At 52.7% G+C, this 24,529-nt stretch overlaps 9 protein-coding genes across 9 annotated transcripts; 5 read left to right on the forward strand and 4 right to left on the reverse strand.

Moving 5' to 3' along the window:
- Positions 1 to 351: 351 nt before the first annotated feature.
- A1O1_00772 (uncharacterized protein) lies at positions 352 to 1,917 on the forward strand (the record flags this gene model as incomplete). The annotated part of the gene is made up of 2 exons (XM_007721689.1): positions 352 to 913; positions 977 to 1,917. The coding sequence occupies 2 exons, from the start codon at positions 352 to 354 to the stop codon at positions 1,915 to 1,917; spliced, it is 1,503 nt and encodes a 500-aa protein (XP_007719879.1).
- Positions 1,918 to 2,912: 995 nt separating this feature from the next.
- On the reverse strand, positions 2,913 to 4,335 carry A1O1_00773 (uncharacterized protein; the record flags this gene model as incomplete). Its single annotated transcript, XM_007721690.1, has 2 exons — positions 2,913 to 3,773; positions 3,841 to 4,335. 2 exons carry the CDS (start codon positions 4,333 to 4,335, stop codon positions 2,913 to 2,915), a joined length of 1,356 nt encoding a protein of 451 aa, XP_007719880.1.
- Positions 4,336 to 5,282: 947 nt separating this feature from the next.
- On the reverse strand, positions 5,283 to 8,837 carry A1O1_00774 (uncharacterized protein; the record flags this gene model as incomplete). The annotated part of the gene is made up of 1 exon (XM_007721691.1): positions 5,283 to 8,837. One exon carries the CDS (start codon positions 8,835 to 8,837, stop codon positions 5,283 to 5,285), a length of 3,555 nt encoding a protein of 1,184 aa, XP_007719881.1.
- Positions 8,838 to 10,254: 1,417 nt separating this feature from the next.
- A1O1_00775 (uncharacterized protein) lies at positions 10,255 to 11,484 on the reverse strand (the record flags this gene model as incomplete). Its single annotated transcript, XM_007721692.1, has 2 exons — positions 10,255 to 11,420; positions 11,463 to 11,484. The coding sequence occupies 2 exons, from the start codon at positions 11,482 to 11,484 to the stop codon at positions 10,255 to 10,257; spliced, it is 1,188 nt and encodes a 395-aa protein (XP_007719882.1).
- A 590-nt stretch (positions 11,485 to 12,074) lies between these two features.
- On the forward strand, positions 12,075 to 13,185 carry A1O1_00776 (uncharacterized protein; the record flags this gene model as incomplete). Its single annotated transcript, XM_007721693.1, has 2 exons — positions 12,075 to 12,459; positions 12,515 to 13,185. 2 exons carry the CDS (start codon positions 12,075 to 12,077, stop codon positions 13,183 to 13,185), a joined length of 1,056 nt encoding a protein of 351 aa, XP_007719883.1.
- A 1,044-nt stretch (positions 13,186 to 14,229) lies between these two features.
- On the forward strand, positions 14,230 to 17,040 carry A1O1_00777 (uncharacterized protein; the record flags this gene model as incomplete). The annotated part of the gene is made up of 4 exons (XM_007721694.1): positions 14,230 to 14,632; positions 15,316 to 15,590; positions 15,662 to 15,961; positions 16,009 to 17,040. The coding sequence occupies 4 exons, from the start codon at positions 14,230 to 14,232 to the stop codon at positions 17,038 to 17,040; spliced, it is 2,010 nt and encodes a 669-aa protein (XP_007719884.1).
- Positions 17,041 to 17,384: 344 nt separating this feature from the next.
- Positions 17,385 to 18,833, forward strand: A1O1_00778 (uncharacterized protein; the record flags this gene model as incomplete). Its single annotated transcript, XM_007721695.1, has 1 exon — positions 17,385 to 18,833. The coding sequence occupies one exon, from the start codon at positions 17,385 to 17,387 to the stop codon at positions 18,831 to 18,833; it is 1,449 nt and encodes a 482-aa protein (XP_007719885.1).
- A 1,744-nt stretch (positions 18,834 to 20,577) lies between these two features.
- A1O1_00779 (uncharacterized protein) lies at positions 20,578 to 22,711 on the forward strand (the record flags this gene model as incomplete). The annotated part of the gene is made up of 4 exons (XM_007721696.1): positions 20,578 to 20,710; positions 20,776 to 21,529; positions 21,576 to 22,113; positions 22,160 to 22,711. 4 exons carry the CDS (start codon positions 20,578 to 20,580, stop codon positions 22,709 to 22,711), a joined length of 1,977 nt encoding a protein of 658 aa, XP_007719886.1.
- A 133-nt stretch (positions 22,712 to 22,844) lies between these two features.
- On the reverse strand, positions 22,845 to 23,681 carry A1O1_00780 (uncharacterized protein; the record flags this gene model as incomplete). Its single annotated transcript, XM_007721697.1, has 1 exon — positions 22,845 to 23,681. One exon carries the CDS (start codon positions 23,679 to 23,681, stop codon positions 22,845 to 22,847), a length of 837 nt encoding a protein of 278 aa, XP_007719887.1.
- Between the last annotated feature and the right edge of the window lie 848 nt (positions 23,682 to 24,529).

A 24,529-nucleotide genomic window follows, 5' to 3' on the forward strand; every position in this document is an offset into this window, starting at 1 on the left:
CGCGATCATCTCAAACAACCTCTGGTCTGTCTCTGTTCTTCTGTTATTGTCATCTACAAGTCATCAGCGGTGCTCGACCATTATCCTGGCCTCTCTTCCTTCCTGTCTCTGCATTGTCTCGCCGTGCCGCTCTGCCTCGTCGATGTAAATTCTGCTGGCAGTATCCTGCAACCTGGGAGCCATTGGGCATCTCAGCCTTGCTTTAAGTAACCTCCTTATCTCGGCGTCAAGCCCGTTCTTCCTTGTCCACAACCTCCAGCAATAGCTATTGTCCTTGCGGCGCCGAGCTCCAGACTCAAAATACACACAATCTGCGCACATTAACATCATTATCGTCCTCCTGACGCCGCCATGGCCGTGCTTCCTAACCCACATGAGCTTCTTCAACGGCTTCAGGATTATCGAGCATTTGACGAAGCTCGTCAGTCAGAGTTCGAGTTTCTAGCCCAGACCTGTCTTCGCTTGAACACCGAGAGACTTACCCTCCAGAGCGACCTAGATGACGAACGCAATACCAGACGGACCTGGAAGAAACGGGCGGAAGAAGCCGAAGCAGCTGTGCAACGCAAGTTTGTCGTGGTCCTCGTTGACGCCGACGGCTACATCTTTCGAAAGGCCTACTTCCAAGCTCTGGCCGCGTCGGGAGGCTCCAAGGCTGCGAACGAGCTCTACACCGAGGTGGTCAATAATCTGAGATCCGCTGAGGCTGTACCAGCTATCAACCCAGACTGTGATGTCTTGGTTAATATCTACGCCAACAAGTCTGGCTTAGCAAGAACCCTGGCCGCCGCCGACTACCTTAACCATCCTTCTCAGATCGATCAGTTCTTCTCTTCCTTCACCCAGAGCCGCAGTCTCTTCCAGTTCATCGACTGTGGTCCGGGAAAAGAGAGGGTGGATGCTAAACTACGAGGTTTGTTGTTCTTCCTCCTTGACTCAATTGCAGACAAGTCGTCTGGCTAACTTTAGGAATCAGACACCTTTCGCTTCTACGCCTATAACGCCCAATGCCAGCGTGTCTATCTGGCCTGTTGCCACGATAACGGGTATATCGCCGAGCTAGACAAGTATCGTCACGACGCCATCGTCATGCCCAAGGTCATGTTGGTCCAAGCAGCCCAGACTGCACCGGCCATCCGAGCCTATGCTGGCCTTCCCTTCCAAAGCACCAGATTCGATAGCGTCTTTGAGACCTCGCCTTTAGACATTACTGCCCGAGCTGAAGCGTCGTACGGCCCCCCCGGACTCGACGCACTAACTCTGGATTCGTCTCCAGAGCACACCACAAACGATTGGACACCCAGTGCAAGCAGATCCAGCTATTCGTCCGTTTCGGCAGCGCCGCCCGGATTGACACCACTAATGCCGTTGTCTACGAACAGCAAGCCTGCGAACCAGGTCAAATCACCCACCCCGCCAGCCGAGACGGCCACAGTAGCCAAGACATCTGTCCAGCCGCCTCCCCAACCCCAGCCTCAACCGCTGGCTCAGACCCAGGCTCCCAACGGTGGAGGGGAAGCCAAATCGGGAATCCCAATCAACCGTTTCGGCCAGCGAATCGATCTGAAGATGAGAATGCCCACCACCTCGGAAATGGAGAGGTTCGAGGAGCGAATCAGTCAACGCCGTAAGCTCTGTAATGAGCACCACCTCCGCGACAACTGTGAATCCTACAACTGCAGATACGACCACGACCCGATCGATGCAGCCATGAGGAACACTCTTCGGTCCAAAGCAAGAAGCATCCCGTGTGGCCAGGGCTCAAAGTGTCGTCGCCAGGATTGTTTCTATGGTCATGTCTGTCCCTGGGGCAATACCAACTGTGTCAATCTGAAATGTGCTTTCCTCAAGGCGGGCTTGCATGATATACGAGATTTGGAGATCGCCAAGTTTGTTCCAGCTCAACCGGGCCCATGAAAGATGGAAGAGATGAGATAACATGTCAGTGGGTGTGAAAGCAGCTTGGTGTGGGATTAGAATTCGGGGGTTCTATATTTTTCATTGTGTCACTTCAGCGAGATAGTCGTGATCAAGTCACCAACTTTACCGAATGATACATGCGATTTGTGAATCTTTTCCTGTTGCTTTCTGGACGTCGGGCTTAGAAGAGCTCACTACGTCCTGAAGACAGTCTACATTGCCGGGACATTTGTCAGTGCCATTGGGTCCAGATTGTTTCCAGCACAAGCCCTCCTCCCGGAGTATGTGGAGGTCTTCTTTGACTTTTACACAAAGTGCCAAATTACATAATCTTGTCTGACGTCGTAAGAGTTCCGGAGTGCATGGGAGGGACTTTCTGAGACTGAAGCAGGCTACACTTCACAATGGAGGACCCTCATGTCGGTCAATTAAGATCCTTCCTTGATCTTGAATGAAATGTCCATTGGTTGAGAAGTATAATCGATCCCATACGTTGGTGTCAACAGCTGCTTCAAACTGGACGTCTCCAGAAGATCATGGCGATTGACTCTCAGGACGAAAAGCAGGACCTGAAAGATGCATTTTACGTGGTATGCAGTGAGTGACTGCGTAGATGAGATCCAAGCCTGGTACCCAAGGAAGAGAAACTTCCCAAGCACGTCAAGATCATCTGCCAATTGAAATATATACCTATGATGGCGGTGCCGGTCCGTGGCAGATCGTTGGATACGAACCCACTCACCAGACCCAGACTCACTGACCAAATGCAATCGCAGTATTCTGATGGCAATATCAGAAGGAATAACCCGCAGAAAGAGCAAACTGTACAATCATCATCCGTCGTAGCCTCCGTGGGCATTGCCAGAACAAGTTGGCATTTCATGCAAAACGCATATCCTGGGTTCAGATCAGGTGGAAAAGGAAAAAAGAGCAAAATATGCCGAAAACGTGTCAACGCCAAACAAAAGAAACGGATTAGGACCCGCGGTCCTTCAACTCGACACCGCGGCTGAAGGTTTGCTCTTCTCGGCCAGCCTGAAGGCTTCTTCCAATTCGTCATCACTTGTATCAGACAACTCGTCCAGCATCCGGTCGATGAGAGCAGATTTGTCGAACCCCATCTGATGGAGGAGGGGGTGATCGGTCGAAGAGGATTCCTCTGCATCTGAGAAAGCCACTCTCTTGGGAGATGTCAAGATGGATGTCTGACTGAGCTGACTGCGAAGCGGTGAAGTCAGTGTTGAGGTTGAAGGTGCCGCTGTTGTTCGAATAGCGGATTCCTGAGACGCATGTGAGGCCGGGTTGTATCCCGAGTTGTTCGGGCTGGCCATGAACAGAAGTGTCTCGACGGCATCGGCTTCCATGGCTGCGTTCTGGCTGGGCGTCCTTTGGCTGGTGTGCGGCCGTGAAGCATGTAAACTGCTGCTGGTGTCTTTGGCATGCGACCGCACTTGAGAGGCATGATGATACCCCGTATTTGGGGTGGGTCGACGGCGTGATGTGGATGCTGATCCGGGCATGATATCCACCGGAGGTGCGAGAGAGCGGTGGCGTGTCGCAGTCGATGGACTGCCAGCCGCATTGGCCATTATCAGGCCGCGGGCTTCCAGAGCCACGTTGCTGTCGGAGGAATCGCTTTCACTGGACTCACGTTGATATTGTTTTCGCGACATCATGGCCGTCTTCGGGGAGAGTATAGTATATGGGTCGTTGTTGGGTTGGTGGAACCCCGACACGGTCGACCTAGGTGACTGAGACGCCAGAGACTCGACCTCATCCAAAGACCGGGACTGCCAGCCATTCTGGACTTTGATCATGGCGTATTTGAGTTTGGTGCGCAACTGCTGGGAGAGCTGAGACACTATTAGTTCCAACAATACCACAAGAGACAGTACTCGGCAGGAGACGGAATGTACGCACCTCGAGCACATGTGCATTCGGTCCATTGGAGGTCATACTCGACGTTCGAGAGTGGGTCGTGGCATCCATAGATTTCGTTATCACATCTCCTATGCCGTTCACACTGGCTCTCTTGACCTGGCCACTCGCTGTACGTTTGGTGCCTGAAAGAGATTCCGGCGGTGGGCTCTGGGAGGTCGAGCCAGACCGTTGTCCTTGCACGGTCGGCTTCCCACTCGAATCTCCAGCATTTTGTTTGTTCTCTCCCTTCGTAGGCGACCAACCCTCCCGGGTTTCTTCCTGGCTGGACATGGCAGAGGTAGGCGGTGTCGAGTCATCTTGTGCAACTGCAGGATTAGTGGCGTCGGATGCATCACTCGTGGATATATTCAGACTAGCAGGCCGGGCAGTAGATTGCTGCAGAGGCGTGTCTTGAGAATTGCGTCGGGGAGGAAGTGCTGGTGCGGCAGCCAGGCAGGCCGCAGGTGTCGGTGTCATTGCTAGTGGATCCGGCATGGTTGACGCATGCGTCGTGGCATGGTGCATCTCGGTGTCTATGGGTTGGACGAGCTCGGTCATGCGCGTTGCACACTGCTGCTGCATGTATAGAAGAATATCGATGGATGGGAGTGCTCGAGAAGGACGAGGGCGAAGAGGGGATAAGGAACAAGTTGAAACAGTCCGGACCTCTCGACAAGATCAACAGGGCGTCGTCGCGTGCGAACAGGTCGTGTGGTCGTGGTCGTCGTAGTGGAGTTGTGACTACTGTAAACCCGGTGATTGAATGGTGGGGCGATACGACTGGGACTTGATGAGGCCCCGGGGCAACAAGAATGGATGGCGTCCGACGCGTAGGGCAGGCGCGTTAGCTGCGGCAGGGAAGGATGGCACAAAGGATATTGTGATGGAGTAGGTGATTGTATATACAAGAGTCGTGGGTTACTTGTCAGGTAGGTAGGTATGAAAACTGGAAGTTGTAGTTGTAGTTGCAGTCAGTACTGCAACATCACAAATCGGATTTGTAGAAGCCTGCAGAGAGATCCTTAGGAGGGAGACGCGGCGCGGCGCGGTGATCGCAACTGCAACTGCAACTGCTGCTGCTGCACGCGCCGCCTGCGCTGCGCTGTTATCCATCAATCAGTCTCTCCGTCCACGACTCAGCCATCCATCCATCCTCCCATCCAACAGTTCATCCATCACTTATCGCCATCGGGATTTTGCACTTTCAGAACTTTCATCATCACCATCATCTCTGCCTTTAGCGAACTAATCACAGATCACAACTCGAGCGAGACTGCCTAGCGCAAGGATAGATCTGCCGGCCATTACGACTTTTCCATGCTCTCTGTCACTCTCCATACACGATCGATTCTGGGGTATCATCATGCTATCTTAATCACATAGACAAGATCCGACTCATGGCCAAATCTAGTCACGAAGCGAGGCCTGATGCATCCTCAGCATCATCGTTTCGAGCGCTTACCTCCGCCGCCGCCGTCCTCTGCAGTCTTGCGTTTCCGTCCTTCTCGTCTCCAGTACTCATCCCGCTCCCTCTTCTCCCGCTCTTGTTTCTTCTCAAGATTCTCGGCCACCTTTTTCCGGTATACAGCACGCCTTTCCTCCTGTTTCTTCGCCCGCTTCTCCGCTTTCTCGTTCCTCAGCGTTTGTAGCTTCTGCATCAAGTCTCGAGCCTTCTTCTCCTCGCCGCCTAGCACAACTGCGCGTTTCTGAAGATAGGTCGGGGCTTTCCGCGCTTTCTGCTGGGTAATCTGTGATTTAAACGGGAGTTCCGCCGCAAGAGCTCGAGGAACTTTGAGCGGGTTGAAATGTCGCGTAGGCCGTTCAATCTTGGTGTATGCTGAATCTTTGGCCAGCGGGGTAGGTATGCCCATGGCAGCTCGGACAGCACCAGTCAGACGCATGGCCTGCCAACCACCCGAACCATCATCAACCCGTTGTATTTCACCGTCCGTGGCCTCCCCTGTACCGCTCGGTGGCGCATCCAGCAGATTGGTCACAGGATTGTAAAAGCGATGCGGTTTGACAGGGTACCAGGCCCGCAGGAAGACAATGTCGGACATGAGGATCTTGTCCTCGAATGTTGCACGGAAGTGTCCTTCAGGTTTGCTCAAGGCCCGCTTGATCTGCCCGCGAATTCCAGACACTGTTCGTATGCTGGCACCTTCGAATTTGGCCACCTCGATTGCTGAGCTGAACATGTCCCGAATAAACGCGGTGTTGCGGAAGATCTTGTAAGGATGTCCAGTCAATTTGAGCTTCTTGACAATTTCGGTCGTCTCGTCCACGTTGATTACCACTCCTGTAGCGGCGATTCGAAATCCAGGATTGGCGTTGGAAAAGGATTGTACACAGCAAAATCCGGTGTTGGGAGCCACGAGTGGCCCATAGAACGTCCCAAAGCAATGCATGTGTTCCGGAGTGTATTTCAACATCCGGTTGCGGGTGCGCGAGTCGGATATCGAGTACAACGGCATCGTTTGGAACCGTCGCCAACCCAGAGAGAAAATCAAAGGGTCGTTCGTTTTGAGGATCTTTTTGTGCCATCGATGTCGCTTGATCCGGACCTGGACAAATCCAAAGCGATCCTCTGTCGGAGCCAGACCACCAATAATGACAGGCATTTTTGGATTGAACGATCGCACGAATTCGTAGGGGACCTTGTCCAACACAATCCTGGCATATGTGCCTGCTTTGAATCCTTCTGCACGGGCTCGTGACACCGGATCCAGACTGTCAAATTCTGCCCGGTTGATGTCGAGCTGCTTTTGAAGCATAGCCTTCTGAGCGTCATACCAGTCGTCTTCGCCGAATTCCTGCTCTGTAGACTTGATCTCGCTCTTCGCATTAGCAAATCCTTCCCGATCTTCTTCCTCGAACCGCAGTCTTAACTCTTCTTTCCGCTTGGCATTCCTTGCTCGCTCCTCATCAAGGGTCAGTTCCGGCTGTGCGTCCGCTTTCTCAGGCGCTGCGGCTTCAAGATCTTCGAAATCTCCATCTCCTTCGTCTGAATCATCCCGGTCGCTTACTTCTTCATCGTCGTCTTCTTCATCTGTGTCTGCATTCGCCCCACTTGCGAAAGAGGCTCTGGTGAAGCGAGACATAATAGTCTGGACGTATTCGTCGTCCTCCCACTTCTCAGCCAGACGATTGTAGTCGTAGACAGGAGTCTGTCGGTCCTCGAGATCTGCTTCTTGCTCGGTCTTGGCTCGCTTGAAGAAGGTATCCTCGTCCCCGTCCTCGTTCTCTGCCTCTTCTTTGTTGCCGTTGCCCTGACCAGAGTCGTCACCTCGCCACTTCGCAATGACTTGCGACGGTGCTAGGGATAGATCGTACATAAACCGGGACAGGTCCGCCGCACGATAAGCCACTTTGTTAGCATGCAGCTTCTTGGCGTTCTCGGCGAGGTTCTCTTTCCAGCGCAGCGCGCCGTCGTCTTCTTCTTCATCATCGTCGTCGATGTCGTCATCATCCTCGTCCGCGGATAGATCATCTTCACCATTTTCTTCACCAGAAATGGATCCCAAATCCGAATCACTGTCAGCAAAAGCCAAATCGCCGTCGGCTTCCTGAGCGTCGATGTCTTCCTCCTCTGCAACACCGGATCGACCGGTATGCTCCGGAGCTTCAGTGATCTCGTCTTCTCCCTCCTCACCTTCGGAATCGGTCTCTCCGCTGACGAATCCTTCATCCTCCTCCTCCTCTAGACGCTTGGCAAAATCGCCATTCGAATGGAAGGAGCGGATGCCTCGCTTGACAGTACGGCCCATATCTTCCTCGGCGTTGTCTACTCCGGTGAGTTGACGACCACCCTGGAAGAGCCGGACCCCATCATCAACCTCTCCCAGCAACCTGCGTTCACTTTGTAGATTCATGACGAGCTGTTCTCCAAGACCACGCTCCTCCGCGTCGCCCGCCTCACGATCGAAAGTGTTGGTCTTGACTTCGATATAGACGGCATCCTTGTCGACCAGGACTCCGCCGACGTCGGACATGGGGGCAAACAACACCTTTTGCTTCTCCTCCAATTTCCGCCGCTTAGACTTTCCGGTGGCTTTGGCGATGGCTTGGTCGATAAACGGCGTAGGACATGGATCGGGCAAGGACTCGATCTCCTTCACGGTCAAGTCTCCGACTCCAGGAACGTGGACTCTCGCTTGTTCCGCCGGGAAATTGGTGCCTCGAAGATATCCGTACAAGGCGACCTGTCTATCACACTTTTCATTCTTTTCGATCTCGGTTGGGGGCGTAACGTCAAGGAAACGGTCTGCCAGGCAATAAGGATGGCTGTTCCTCCAGACCAAGGGTCTCGGGTTCTTCATGACGGAAAGGAAGCGTGACAAGTTATGCACCTCACGGTCCGGGTATCTGCCATTGATCACGCCGGAGAGGTAGAACAGTTTTGCACCTTGATACAGCTCGGACCAGAACCTGTGTTTTAACCTCTTTTTGGCCATGCGTAGTGTACTCTGCTTCTTGAACAGGTCCAGGTGTGTGAGAATGCCGAAGACGTTTCCCGGCATACCGGACACACTGAGTGCATTCAGGAATTCCATCGTCTCCATCTCAAATCCATAGTTCCCATCAATCATGAGCAGCACAATATCGGCGATTTTTGCAACGTCGATCATAGCGGCGAGGGAGTCGGAGGGACATTCGAAGAAGGTTAGGCGACGTCGTTTCGAGGTCACGACCGTAAGGGGCCCAGTGGGATGTGATAGTGTCTGTTTGGTGTATCGTTTGATGAGACTCTTGATGAGTGTTGTTTTCCCAACACCAGGAGGGCCGACCACGGCGACGACAATGGGAGGTGCTTCTTCAGGGAGTCGGTCGACCTGAGGCACATGCAGTCTCTTCTCTTTGATGTCGCTGGTCCGCACGGCCTGCTTTGCAAGTCGGCCAGGATTGGCGACCGCAAAGGCCTTGACATTTTTCTCGCCTCTCTGCGGTTTCTTCTTCTCCTTCGGGGCCCGGTGAGGCCTGTTCGACTGTGTCTCCATAATTTACACAGTCAAACAACAACACTACTCCTGAAGGTGTCGTGTGGAAAATGTTGGTGGTGCAGGCTGCGTTCGGAGAGAAAAAGTTCATAATGTTAACTGGCTGTGGCGGAGAATGCAAGGGTCCTGGATTATTTTTTGATTCGGGGAACGATACGCCGCCGCTTTATTCTTACATCCGGACAATTAGCGGAGGAGAGGGCGTATTGCAAGAGTTTTCATTGCCGGAGTTGCTACCGTTTCTCGGCCCCGCATTGATCAGTTGAGATTAGCCAATAATATCGTCAACAGTTCTCAAAAGCAGCGCGCGAACCATTAGAGCGTGTTCGTGGTGGCTTTACCACATATCATGCTTTTCTATGCCCCGCGGTCAAGGTGCCTTATCGCTTCTGCTGGACTGTCGTCTCTCTGAAATGTGGACTATGCCGCCGGATGAATAGGGCAGCACAGATCATACACCTCGGTGGTAGGTCTGGGAAGTATACATGGCTAGAACGTGTCAGACTACATACAGTATGGCTAGCCTCCGCTCCGGCTTCTCCTGCCCTGATATCCTGTCCACCCCAACCCCAAGGGTGGGGCGAACGAGGCTGTAGCCAGCCAGCCACTACTGGAGTGGCCGGCCGGTCAACAGCCATGCTATAACAGTGGACAACATCAGCACACCGCCCGCGAAGTGCGGGTGACTTCGCGCCTGAGGCGACCAACCCAGTTGCCGACAGGACTCAATACACACCATTCAAGCGCGCAAGCCTGTCACTGAAGGCGGTCTGGCTAACGGTCAGAAGCACCGCTTGGCCCCAGGTCCAGGCACCGACCGTAGCGAAGGAGTCCGCTGCGGCATACGGGAAACATGAGTGGCGACAAAGCAATGCAAGCCATCAGCGCACCGGTTTAGCCCAGATAGGGAAGCCTGCCACTGGACATGAGAAATACCTCCGTATGGTATGTGGACTTGTTCCGACGTCTATCGTTGTCCGGAGCGAAGCTGAAGTGGTGGCCATAGCAGCCAAGGAGTGATTGCGGACCAGGCTGCCAATTTCAGTACCCCTTCCTGCAAACGATCGGGGACGGCCTCAGGGTTTGTGGAGGAGACGAGAGTCCGGGTTTCTTGCAGCTATGTCTGCATCCCTTGTACTTCTTCTGTTCCTGGCTTTGGCACACATCACCTTGGCTTGGTGTGTTGACCTGCCATCAGCTTCGTCCAGCATTGCTCTCAGGGACAGACGTAGCTCGAAGACAGATCTACCATCAACCAAAGTAAGTAGGCTTGGAACCATATAGGCCGTACATCGTAAATAGAGCCTTGTTAGAATTGGTGTATTGTCGATTGCATTCTCCAGGCACGGAGTTGGCCTTTGAACCGGGATAGAAGCGCTTGGTTGGTCGCGGAGTCTAAATGCAGCTCTTCGACTGCTTATGAACATTGTGTCTCTTGCTTAGCCCAGGCAATGCAATCCTGCCATTCTGGTGGCAAGGCCTGGCAGACAGCGTCAACTGTCTCTTTTCCCCATCCTTTCATCCAGACATTGTGTCTCAACCAGAACAAAACGACAGCATAGTTGGCTAGAATAGCAAGAGCCAAAGGCTCCCCCGCCGCTACCATTGCCAAATACTCGGCAGCGGTCAAGATAGGAAACAAAGTCACTGTCAATTGCACGCGCGGACATGTGATCCAGATGGCCAGGATGAAACGCAGCGCTTCAATGGCCGACGTATACACAGGGAGCTGGCTAGTCGAGCAGAACGTTGTCGAGGCGCGTTGCAGCAGCTTGGAGAGCATGTCTTCCATATCTTGGGGAAGAACGTCTGAGGATGGGCAACCGGCGGGTAGCAACAACATGGACCAACGACTCCGGCGAGCTGCCTCGAGGTTCGTCTTAATAAGGTGTGATGTGCCGCGAATTAGGGTCAAGACTTGATGAATGTTCGCGATCGTGTTGTTGCCGGGCTTCGATGATCGCTGGATGCCGAAAGAATACAGCGAAACAAGCCAGGAAAAGGCAAAGACAGCGTCGAAATTGCCCATGGGAGTCTTGTCAATGTAGGGCAGAAACAATGTGACGCCAAGGCGATGGTGGCGGATTGCAGCGACTGTGTTCTTCTGTGTCGAGACGCCGCAGAGTTCGAGATGGAGCGCGCTTAAACTCAACAGACCGTGCAGGAGGAAGTCGTTCTCGAAGGCCAGCCCGGTAACCCATTGGCTCCAAATAGACAGATCCCCATCACGGGGTACCGTGACTTGCGTGATGCTTCCCGCAGTGTGCAGTGTGTAGTGGCTCATCAGCTGTAGTCGTTCTCGCTCAAGATCTGTGAAGTTGATTTCGACTATTGTTTGCTTGGTGCTGCCAGGGAATTGAGACGTGGGGCTTTCAAGACTTTCCCTGGCGTCAAAGCTATAATTCGAATACGGAGCAACTAAAGTGATGTTGCTGTCAGGAGACCCGGTCGAAGCCTGTCTTTTCTGGTGGGTTTGACCTTTGGCAGGGATTAGTATCAAGCCGGAGGTGGGATCGGTGAGCGAGCAATCTATTCCTGTGCGTTGACATCTCCCGCACTTTGGTCTTAACTCGTCACACTGGGCTGGTCAACTCATGTATGGTCGGAGAAGGGATACAAACATACCTTTGTCCGATTCTTCTTGCATTGCGCACAACCATAGCGGCTTTTTGTGTGAAATCGTCGATGAGACATGTTCTTCCAACTTCTCATGATGTTGAGACTCTAGAAGGGGGCCGTGACTGGGCTGAGCTCGAGCCGAGCTCAAAAGGCGAGACTGTCGTCAGTCATCAGCCCTCCTTCGGCAATACACCTTGTGCTGGCCGAGCTGAATGATGACATGGACGTCAATTCTGTAAGATGCAAAAGGGACGCTGTGGACGTAGATGGGGTCGCTTCCGTTGATAGGCAGACAAGACTAACCCGAATGTGGCAAGTTATACGCTGTGCGGTCTATACGAAAGAAGGCAAGTGTGGTTCCACTCACTGGCCGCTTTCCACCGAGTTGTAGCAGTTGATGGCTGTTGTCTTCCACACGATGGCTTGCCCTAGTTGGCCTGATCAGACCAGATCGATGATATTCCGCACTGACAAGCAACAAGGGGTTATCATGACGACGTCGAGCTTGATGGACCCGTCCCGGTCCTCCTACTTGCACGCATATAAGGCCTTCATGGGAGCCTGCTGCTATTCTCGACTCTCGCCACCCACCTCCGAGATCGATATCTCTTTTCAACAATGGTCAAGATAGACACGGTCCGCGCTCTGAACGCCGCTCTTGTTCGGAAGCAACCTTTGGTTGCAGTCTTTTTCGGTGGTACCGGAGGCATTGGACATTATACTCTACGCGCGTTGGCCACAGCCGAGGCCAATGGCGGCAAAGGGTTTCGTGCGTATATTGTGGGGAGGAATGCAAAGGCAGCCGAAGAGATCATTGCCGAGTGTCGTGGCATCAATGCCACGGGCCAATTCAAGTATATCAAGGCTGAAGACCTCTCCTTGATCCATGAGGTCGATCGAATCTGCGCGGATATCATTCAGATGGAGGAAAAGGAGGGCCAGGACGCGAGAATTGACTATTTGATGGTGTCCCAAGGAGGGTCCATCTTCCTTCCACGCAAGGGTATGTCTGTGAAACCGTGATCGTATTTGCGGGCACGCTTCTGACCGCGATATAGACACGAAGGAGGGAATTGATTTCACAATGGCCTTGATGTACTACTCACGCATGAGAGCGATCCTGAAGCTGCTTCCTTTGCTGCTCAAGTCGACGCTTCCTGCGAGAGTGATCTCCGTTTATGCGGCCGGGATTGAAGCAAAGTTGTATCCGGATGACTTATCGCTTCGTGATCTCAGTCACTATAGTTACTCGCAAGCCAGATCACATATGGTATATATGCACACCTTGTTCATGGAGACTCTGGAAGAACAGTATCGTGGCAAGCTGGTCCTGGTCCATATTTTCCCTGGTCTTGTGCCGGGACCCGGCTTTTCAAATCCTGAACTGCCTAAATGGTTCAGAGTGGTGTGGCGTTGGGTTTTCATCCCCATTTTTGGTCGATTGGCTACCGTTCCTCCCAATGATTGTGGTGCTAGGATGCTGTCTCTTGCCTCTCCACGCTACCCACCACGGGCCATTGACGGAGGAGCCAAGAGCGAGGGCGAAGTTGCGACGGGAACCGATGGTACACCTGGTAGTGGCGTTTATTCACTCTTCTGGGACGGAGAGAGCAACCGCAACCAAAAGGCCTATGCAAAGATCAACAAGGATGAGATGAAGAAGAAGGTCTGGGAACATACCATGAAGGCCTTCGAAGTCATTGAAGCTGGAGGGGTCTTCACCGAGTGAGAATTTCAGCGGATATCGCAAAGAGGTATACTGGGCAGGGTTTCGTGTTCTGCGTCTGTCTCGGGTGGTTGAACCATATATGCCGTGTATGACTTGGCACCGAGGTCATTGAGGCCGGCCTGGGGCTCTCATGCATGGTATTACTCCAAACACTTTTTGAAGTTGACATTACTATGATGACAACCCGCTTAGTTACGTACACCGTGCCATACACGTATCTTTGCGTGCCATGCCTTTTGGCCCGCCTTGGCAGGGTCACCGTTGCCGGTGGGAGGTTGAGGATTTCCGTTTTCGTCAAAAACGGCCCCACCGTTAGTTGTTCCGTCGACAACATCCTGGGTGCGGTCGAGACTGGAGGGAAGCAGGATTAAGGCAAATGCAATTACCAGTAGTAGCATCCCAACGAGATAGAAATCGTCACGGAGTCTTCGAAAATAGCAAACCGTTCATGGAGGCTCCGCGTTGTGCATGCATGGTGCCTGGATGGATGGGTGGCTCACTTGGGCTCCGATCGGCTGACTGCGAAGGACAGCTCGCCAGCCCCTTTGTCCTGAAGGCCAGAATAGAAAAGTGTGATGATGATGGAAGATACAAATGCAGGCGCTACGTTTGCTCGTGTTGCCTGGTTTGCTCTGTTTGTTCTCTCGCTCCGAGCCTGCGGCATATCTTGTTTCTTAGTTCCAAACATGCAACGCTTCAACCATCCGACCTGAGACAGAGCGACATACTCACATTCGTTTCACGTATACCTTGAGTCTATCCTTGCTCTTCACAATGTCCTCGCGGCTGCAGTAGATCTCCGGTTCAGGAGCTCTCATGCCGCCAACTCCCTGAACTAGGCAGATCATTGTCGGACCGCAAGGAGTTGAGGAATAAGATCACCCCAAGAGTGAATGTTGAAGGCATGACGCAGGAACCGACTATATATATGATTGCTCTCCCAATGTCTTTACTACTTGTAGTCGGGCAAGAGCCATCTTGTTGACCAATAACCTTCACATACAATTCCCAAGGCTAGCAACCAGCCATTGAAAAACAGCAACAATGCAGTTGTCCTTGCCTACCGTCCTTTCAGTGTCTTTGCTTGTTCTTATCTCCACAACATCAGCCTCACCGATATTCCCACCTCTGCCCTCGGATCTGCAACCAAGCAACACCAAAGCCTTCGATGTCCGAAGTCCTGTACAACCTCGAAGCCCAGCCAACACGGTAGTCAACCCGGACGCTATCACAGGAACCACGTGCGACGACCCCAACGTTTCACTCGTCACACACGATACGAATGTGGCCTTGCTGTCCATCTGTGGCGGAATTGCAGGTGCCATCCAGTTCTGCGGCGGCGACCCATCAACCACAGTGGGCGCATCAGGCACCTCGAAATTCACACTAACGGCCGTCAACGCAGGAAATGGAGCAACGATCAATGTGAGCAAGGGGAGATGGGAAGGTTGTGTGAGAGCGGCGAGAGCTGTTTGTCCAACCGGCACTTTTACCAGCACATGCGTTGGCGGTACGAGTGATGGAGCAGGCTTTGAGTTTGTTTTGAGCGAGAATAAGTAGAGAGATTGGGATCCTTCAAGGTTGGACTAGTCGCCAGTGTAAACAAAATGCTATGCTGATCATATTTGCTCTTTCTTCCTAACCCCCTTATCTTGGCCATCTTGCAGAAAATCCATTTCGAAAGACATCGAAATGTCGAACTTATGGGTTCGAGTCTGCAACAGAGAGTAGCGCCCGGCTGAGTTGCCTCCTAGACCGAAATTAGCAGCGGCGACTTCCGTCAAAACACCCTTTCGGCAGGTTTGTCGAAAATCACCACAACAACGTAATCCCGTTATCTGATGTTCCTAGTCTATGAAGCGTTCTGTGTACTTGTCGGCATTCAGCCATCATGGTTTGAGGCGTCGATCCCGTCTTTTCTGCTACTACGGAGTCAAAGAAGACAATGGTAGGCTGATGCAGGCGTCCGGGGTGATAGAGCATCGTTAAAATGTTATGTGCTCATCAATCAGTGGATGCAAGGTATGCAACGAGCCTGATGTCCCGTCTAAAGTCCACTGGTAACCATGATGTTCTAAAGCAAGGCGGGTGACCAGTTGAGCTATATATCCTTTTCCAGGAGCCCATCAGGAAGCCCGCAGCAACTCGTGGAAGATGAAAACGTCTACACCAAAGAAACCCCAGGGCGTGGCAATGGCTTATATGTTGCACGGGATACGGCAGCGAAGTCGCAGCTGGTCTTTGTTGCGCAGCCACTGTTGGTGGCATTGGAAACCACGAAACTTGCCACTAGCTGCTACTACTGTTTTCGGTCTCCGAGTGAATCAGACTGGCAGGCGTCAGATGAGCCGAAGGGCAACCTGAAAACATGTAGTCGCTGTAAGGTGGTGAGGTTCTGTGACCAGGTGCGTCGAGCCTCGCAATCTGGCCTGCTTATTGCATGTCCCTGGGCCTTAGCATGCTCACTCTGCTGTAGAAATGTCAAACTCAAGCATGGTCACAGTATCACCGTCTGGAGTGCAAGCTTTACTCGAAGTTGTATCCTCGCATCCTGCCAAGCTCTGTCCGGGCGATCATCCGCCTATTGAAGCAGCACAAGGAAGGGATGCTGCTGGAAGGCGAATGGGAGCACCTGTTGAAACTGGAAAGTCACCAGGAGGAGATTGCCAAAGCAGGAGGACAGCGTTGGCAAGACCTCATCATAATGATGCAAGGAATCAAGGGATATTCTGGAACCGACCAAAGCCCTGAACTGATTCTACGCCTGATCTGCATTGTAGGTGACAATGATACTGCCACTGACAGAGGGCTGACCGTATCTAGCTGACCGTCAATTCCTTTACGCTTACGAACGTCACCTTCGATTCTATCGGGCTCGTTCTCCATCCCAAGCCGGCTTTGGTGAACCACTCTTGCGACCCCAATGCCTACGTGCGTTTCGACATCTTTTCGCCATCTCATCAACCAGGTGATCAAGCCTCGGGCAGTCTTTCCGTCCACGCTTTGCGAGACATTGGCAAGGATGAAGAAATCACCATTTCCTACGTAGACACCACCTTTCCTTTGGAGCGGAGGCGCCAGGAACTCAGGGAGCGGTATTTCTTCAGCTGCCAGTGCGACCTATGTGCAAGGGGTCAGGATACACCACAGGACACTTGCCATTTCTCTCCGAGCTCCTCGTTGCAGCTGGCGAGCCGTCCAACCGTCGTTGAAAGCGGCCAAGAAGCAGAACAGTTCTTCCTGAGTATGCAGGCGAATGCAGGATTGGAACAAGAGCATGTTGACAGTATCCGGACTGCCATGAATCAGCTGGCCAAGACCGGGGTGTGGCCGGTCTATCGGTACCCATGGCCTCAGTTGCGACAGCAGCTTCTGTATGGGTTGCTCGGTTTGGGCAGGTTCCCACAAGCTTTGTTCCAGTCTGCGGTGTTTGTCAGGGCCATCCATCCGATCTTGTTCAAGCAAGAATGGCACCCGATTCGCCTCGTGCAGATTTGGATGTTTTGGAATCTCAGTCGACATTGCTTGGAGACTCTGATGGAGAAAGAAGGACCCAGTGACCAGGATGGACACGATATACGGATCTTAGGTCTGTTGAGCTGTGTTCTAATCGACCATGTCCGTCAAATAATGAGCGGAAAAGAACGGCCAGTAGGTCGGCTCGAACGTATGGTAGACCGAGCCCTTGGGAATGTGCAACAGGAAGGACCCTTTTGGTCGGAATACTGGCGGAATCAGGCCAAGACTCGCAAGGCTGCATGGGCGTGGGTTGATGCTCAAGTCGAAGGGCTGTTGAAAGGTGAAGGCGTACCACAGGAGCTCATCGAGGAGACTTTATCAAGAGCTCAAGGCTGAGGATGAGCTGACCGTCAGAGGCCTTAGGAGCCCCGCTCGTTGCCGGCCTCGATAGTCTAGCATTTTCTTCAAACATGGGATCGCAGAAGGAACCTGGCATGAAACGATTGCTTGTGCCTGGCCTGGTGGTTCGTAGTAGTAATAGCGAATTGGATGATTCATTCCAACATCCAATACTTACTATGATATCGGAACAACAAGTACCCGGAGAACGTACATTACACCAACATACGCAGTGGCCTAGTAGTAAGGCGGCACCTCGCATGTCCCGAGACTTCAGGTCGATTACTGACAGCTGTGACTTGTTCACTTGTTCACTTGTTCAACTTATTTTCAGTCTCAAAATGACCATATCTACATCGATGGATACCGTCGCGCCTCCTCAAGACGCTACCGAAGCCGTTGGCTCGGTGGCAGAGGCGTTCTTCCACAATGCCACTGCTCGCCGTATCGACACTGACGCCGTCTTGCTTAAGACCATCCAGAACAACCACCCTGGCGTCCCCGTGACAACTGTCCCAGAACTTCACTGTAATCTCAAGGCCTACGCCCAAGCAGGGCACGCATCAATTGAAGCGGTCGATCCGACCCAGTCAGAGCACCAGGCGTGGCCGCAGACTCTTAAATGGACGGTGTTCCTCCCGCCTGCCAGACGGATGGATGGCGGCAACGGCACCGTGGCTGAGCAGGTCTTTTTTGAATCGTACACATATAGATGGAAGGACATGTCTTTCCTGGTGTACTTCGCCGACGGCCGCGACGGAGGTTCAGCAAACCCGCACATTCGTAACCAGTATATCCTGGGCGACGAGGCCGTAGTACGGACACTAGTGGCCACGGTCGGCCGCCACGACTCCGTGCTGCACGACGAGATCTGGGTGTACAACAAGGGCTTCTGGCAGAAGGACCGCAACCTGTACCGAAGCATCATGAAGTCCCGCTGGGAGGACGTCATCTTGGACAAGCCGCTGAAGGAGGATCTTGTCGGCACGGTCCAGCATTTCTACGACTCGCAAGAGCAGTACAATCGCCTCCGCGTGCCGTGGAAGCGAGGCATTATCTTCTACGGACCCCCAGGGAACGGCAAGACGATCTCTATCAAGGCTACCATGCACACACTGTACAGTCGGAACCCCCCCGTGCCGACGCTCTATGTCAAGACTCTGGTAAGTTTGGTTCCGCCGGAGTTCAGCATTGACAGCATCTTCGCCAAAGCGAGGCAGGAGGCGCCGTGTTATCTGGTCTTTGAGGATCTCGACAGCCTCGTCACCGATAAGGTCCGCAGTTTCTTCCTCAATGCCGTCGATGGGCTGTCGGAGAACGAGGGCATTCTTATGGTCGGCAGCACAAACCATCTCGACCGACTCGACCCAGGTATCGCAAAGCGCCCATCTCGCTTTGACAGGAAGTATCTCTTCTCGGACCCGGATTTCGACCAACGCGTCAAATACTGCCAGTACTGGCAGAAGAAGCTCGAGGACAATAAGGAAATCGAGTTTCCCGACGAGATCTGCCCGGCTGCGGCAGAGATAACGGACGGCTTCTCCTTCGCATATATCCAGGAAGCTTTTGTGAGTGCCTTGATGGCCATCGCGCGGGAGAAAGACGGCTTCCAGACAGCAGAAGAAGCTGGCTCCATGACGACATTGCACGAAGCCTGGGATGTTCTGGACATTGCGGACGGGCAGCCTCCCAGCTGGTCTGGTGACAATAAGAATCTGGACGACTATGTCCTATGGCGGACGCTGAAGAATCAGATTGAACTCTTGAGAAAGGAGTTCTCAGACGAGTGATTTCTGGACATGTGAGCTTGAGGAGTCGACGAACCGAACCATAGAAGACCTTGGAGATGGTACGCTCACGGGCTTGGAGTTGGATACTACATACATACTATATCAGTATTTGTGGCATCTTCGGTTCGAGCACGTAGTCCCAAGTATATGGAGCCCATTCTCCCACATTCGCCTGCTGTCCTTCATCAAGTTCGTTGACGATCTCGATTTCTTCTATTGGTAACTTCCAGCCAGACATCTGCTTGTTCTCGGTGTGTCTCTCTTGTCAGTCTTCGGTATCACCACAAATCCTTTCTGCACACTCCAGCGGGAGACAGTCTATACCTGAGTTTGCCGTATTTCTCAGCTAGGCCAGCAACAGTCTCATTGCCATTGTCGAGTCGCCGACCTTGCGTCAAGGATGAATATGCCACCAACACCATGCCTCTCTTTTTATAGTAAATCTGCAGCCTTCTCTGCTGATTCCCCAGATGCAGCTCAATCTGATTGCAAACTGGCTCAATGTAGGTACACTCCTACTTCAGTCATGAGCTGTTCAATATGACGTTCCTATGCTCTTGACCGCTCCATTTTCCTCTGCATCCTGAAGACCAAGCCACGCTTATTTCGTGCCAGTCGCCCCCGCCGCGGAGTTGCAACAAGTACAGGCGTTTGTCTCCAGCCGAGGTTCTGCAAGCTACTCTCAACGCCGCTCAGTGCTCCCCCCGAGTGTAGTTATCTTCCCATACCTTCACCTTCGAACAGACAAACAGCTTCGAGGGGTTGACGTCACTTTTGCGCGATTGAAGCACCAGTCTCTGACTCATTTTTGGTATGTCTGCGCCGTGTCAATATGACTGGACCCGTTCTGTGTGGCAGCGAGGATAGAGTGTGTGCAGGTAACGCTGGTCACAGTCCCGAAGGCCAAAATCGGTATTTTGTGGCCGGACTTGAGACGTAAAGCGGAGGTTATCTGTAGGCTAGTCATTGTGCTCAATGAGAATCTCAAACTCGGAACAGCGCTCATCAATGAAGGCTTGCAAGAACTCTACTCCTGCGCTCACCCCCGGATGGTTGCGATTCCTGGGGGAAGTATCCTCGGTAAAGGATTCACAAAGGAGACATGGCCCACGTATAGAACGCCATCAATCGAGAAAGGTTGCTAGCGGTTCATGACTTCAACTACAGGCCTACGCAGATGAAGAGAATGCATGGATTCGTGCCATGGACCACGAGGAGGTCAGTGAAGGGCATTCACTGAAGTATTCATAACTTCTTCTGGCCAGGGCGATGTTGATTAGAACGGCCATGACTGCGCTGCCTGTCACAGTAATACTACTCCGTATTATACGGTGAGTCAATTAGGCTGATCAGGCAATAGATACCGATCCCCGCGCTTTAATCACTTGCAATCGTTCAACCTCGAATCCCACGGGACTGTTGGCACCCTCCTAAGATTACGCATTCACGCGTTCCAAGCACGCAATTTCAAACGGCCCAACGGCATCAGCATTTTCCAATATGCTCGTGGATGCGGTAGATTCTCGTGAGTCGGCTGCGATATGGCTATCCCAGTGCCCAGCACAAAACAGTCCAAGACCACTTGCGTACAGTGCAGGGTTCGAAAGGTGAGGCTTGCAGATTGTGATTAGTCTTGGAGTCGCGCCTGACTCAAGAGCTGGCTAGGTTCGATGTGACGGACGGCCAGGTTTCTGTCACAACTGTGAGCGCCTGAAATTCGACTGCTCCTTCCAGCGAACCGTCGATGGCTCGGGAAATGGCTCTAGTTCCGCCGAAAGTCCTCGAGTCCAACTTGAGCGAAGACGTGGAGCACTGGCTTGCATTGAATGCCGTTCACAGAAGACTCGCTGTCCAGGAGATCTGCCGGCTTGTGGAAAGTGTGTCAGGCGAGGACGAGATTGCGTTTATCCCACCCCAAAGAGACCGACTCGTGCCGCGAAAGCGGCCACACCTCCCGCCACCGAAGGACAGAGCAATTTCTCCACCGTCTCGCCAAGTCCGCGGCCGACGAGTGCAAATGCTGCCACAGCGAATCTGCTCCGTCCAGTCGACGAGACCCTTGCCCTCTTCGACGCATACTTCGAGCATGTCTATCCTCTACCCTGGTTCGCTTTTTTGCACAAGCGATCTGTGGTTCAAAGGTATTTGGATGGGACAATAGAAGAATGTTTGCCTCTAGCCATTTGTGCCGTCACCACTCAACGCCTCAAGATCCCCCAGTACGGCCCCGAGCTGAGCGCGAGTTGGGCTCAAAGAGCAGAAGATTATCTTATGCAAACCCTCGAAAATCCTTCAACTTCTCGTCTACAGGCCCTTGTCCTGATTGTCCGATATAGGGTGGAAGAAGGCAACTTTTCCAAAGCTTTCATGCTTGCTGCACTTGCAGGCAGATGTGCCGTCGCCCTTCGCTTGAACTACGAGCGTCCCGAGCTTCGATTTCTGGTTCAGGAGGTTCGCCGCCGAATCATGTGGTCATGCTTTCTCCTCGACTCCAACTTCTCCGTTGGCTTGCGGGAGTACGAGATTTGCCCCCCAGAGATCCTCTACCTCCAGCTTCCGTGTCCCGAGACGGAGTTCGAGGATGACACTCCCGTCAAAACGCCACCACTCCGGGCTGTCTCCACGAAAACCGTGGAAAGACTTGGCGTATACGCTGCTTGCTTGAGACTGGTCTCTATCAGGCGAGATATCATGATGTATTCCTTCCCTATTCCGCGATGACTACAGAACTAATTGTAACAGGTTGACCCGACGCCTGGCGTCTTCCCGTGTTGAGCCACGAGACTTCATGCGATCTGTACAACAGTTCGAAAATGAATTGGAACATCTCTACCAAAGCCTTGCGGAGTTTGACAGATACTCGCCAACTATGTTTACTCATGGTCGAAAGCAAGTGCGGCTTCTTATTGTCCATCAAGCGTGGCACTTGACTCATTGCGACCTTTATCGAATTTTCCTCACTGGATATCGAGAAGCCGCGCCCGCTTGGGCACTAGAAGGTATCGACAGCCAAGAAGTCCTGCGCATACGAGGGCTGTGTTTGCAGCATGCTTTATCGATAGTCAAGATCCTACAAGAGTTTTCTGAGCAGTCCCCTGCACAAACGGTCGACTTCGACACTGCAAATCATGCTTATCATGCGACACGAATCATTTTGTTCACCTCCCAACCGAACGTGGTTGCAGAGCCTTTGAGTGTCGCGGCCGCATTGGAGAAAGCTCGCTTCTGCCGACGCATGCTGGAGCGATATTTTCCTGCCTCTCCTGTGGTGGAACCAATGGTCTGTTACCCTCGCGGATTGCAGTCTATTGCTAACGGGGTTACAGAAGAAAGAAATGGAGTTTCTCATCGGAAGATACTCCTCCAGGTTCAATGCTACAGGATCACTACAGTTACCACAACCAGAAGACACAATCGATGAGGATCCGCGCCTGGCCGATGAGGCTAGAATCAGACAGAGATTGGGAATCCATAGCTTGATCCGAAGAGCAGACTTCGTCGATGACAGCAACGAGGTCACTAGCCCTGCACCCAGCATCCAACCCCGATCTTCAGCCATCCGGCATACACTTTCGGTGCAGCACCAAGAACGACGCTCTCAAAGAACTACCTCCGCCACGAATCGTACCCCCCAAAGAGTCCTGGGCACACACAGCAATCGCACCAGCGCAGTCGAGTTTGCAAAGGCGAGGCCGTTTCAGCAAGCTACCTCTAACGCCGCTCATGGGAATACCAGCAGCGAACCGGCTTCATATGATGAGGAGCAACCTGACCAGTCATCGGATGGGATGAGGTTTGCATTCAACCCCTGGATGGGATGGCCCGAGACCTTGGAAACGTATGGCTTTCCACAAGGCGTGGATGATGACTACTTCTAGATTTTTCTTCAGAATCAGGCTCGTCAGAGGGTCTGCACTTTTCGCCAGACGATCACTTCTGCTGAATTAAGCAAATTGCTACATCGAACGCGGCTCAGTCCATTCAACGAACACCTCAGCATGCTTGGAGATACTAAGCAAGACTCTGAGACCCAACGGACCTGTCCCTGCCGTTGAACAAGAACATGATAGTAACAATCAGCTTGCCAATGCCCGAGAGCAGTATTGCCGAGGCAGATCCAGCACTTCGATACACATATGCTCCAAGAAAAGCTCCTGCGACAAGGGCAGCCAGAAAGCATGCTCGCCGGGTTCGAGCCCGGTTATTGAAGGTAAAGAGGTTTTTATCCACCATCAGGTCGACCCAAGCTGCTGTTGCCATGGCAGTGCTGATTTCAGTTATTGCAAGCGACCTCGACAAGACAACCTGGCTTCCAGCAGCGAACGCGAGCAAGCCCACAATTACCAAGGTGTATCTTCCTTCCAACTCAATCCCATATTTGTACTGTATCGCAGCTGCTGCAAGTACAAGTATGGTTTGGAAGAAGTTGCAGAATACTATCCAGTGGCGTGAACGTGGCCCTATCATATGACCCAACTGTCCAGTCACCCATCCTGCCGCAAGGAAGCAACCAAGAGATACACCAATATTCCCAGTCACGAACAGCTTGTGTGTTATTTCTGGTAGAAGAACGGCCATCGCAAGCATGACGGTGTTGCCTGTCTGATTTGAAGCGAAACAATGATAGTCGGGAAAGGTGGTTGCATCTTGAATGCCCGTGCAAAACGTGAGGATCAGGAGTTCGGTTTCGGCAAGAACGTTGACCTGGATGTGGCTGGTCAAGTGCTGTTTCAGTCGAGTCGGGAGGTCATTGCATCTCGATACTATGGTGCGCTCGGTAAAGCCCTCCGGTTGTGAAAAATCCGGGCCTTTTTCTGGTGGTTCGCGCAGGACGCAGTTGGTGGCCATGTTGTAGATGGATTGCAATCTGGGGTGCAACAATCACCTTATGTTTCTGCGCTTGATGCGTTGCGGTGAGGAGGAGGCAGGAGAGTTCACTCACGGATCTGTTTGATACCTCCTCGGCCACTGGAGGGTTGCGCATTTTATCACCATCGCACCTTCTGGCCTCGATTACCAAACAAGGCTGCTTCTTCCTTCGAGACTGCAAGCTCCACTCGAGCAAGACCGACTTCCACCGATAGCTGTTGTCAAGTTGCGTGCTCAATGACTCTTGCCCTGTCGTTTGCAAGCCAGTACCGCATCGGGGCCTATTGCCTAGACCTACGCTGCGTCGTGACGAATCCGATTCAGTTCCGAGTACCGAACCGACTGGCGAGAGTCCCCGGACATCCACATGGCCTTCATCTCGAATATTTCCCGACGTTCGTTTGCTGACCGACAGCCGCAATGTCGCCCGACTACCGTAGCGCCTATCCACTCTGGGTGAAGGAAGGACTTAGTATCCGAAAGTATATCCTCTTCAGCGGACTGCTGGGATGGGGACTGTGACACTACCTGTTGGGCTTTGTTCTTAGTCTCTGTCGCCAAGGTGGAAGAAGCGCTGGTACGCTACGAACTGATGCCTGCTGATGTTGCAAGTACAGCTCGATGCTGGCATTACCGACCCACGCCACGGTGCTACTTATTGGCACGAAAAGGCCATCAAGTCCGCAGCAAACTGGTGTGAGGTCTACGTCCAAGTTCAATCACTCGTCAAGGGCTCCTGCGGACCTAGAATACATCTCGATAGGGAAGTTCCCTCCTGCGGAGGACCTGTGGAACGAAATCCGAGGCGGTTGTCGGCGCCCTTCCGG

The sequence above is a fragment of the Capronia coronata genome (genome assembly GCF_000585585.1).
Source record: "Capronia coronata CBS 617.96 chromosome Unknown acBCG-supercont1.1, whole genome shotgun sequence".
Lineage (NCBI taxonomy): Eukaryota > Fungi > Ascomycota > Eurotiomycetes > Chaetothyriales > Herpotrichiellaceae > Capronia > Capronia coronata.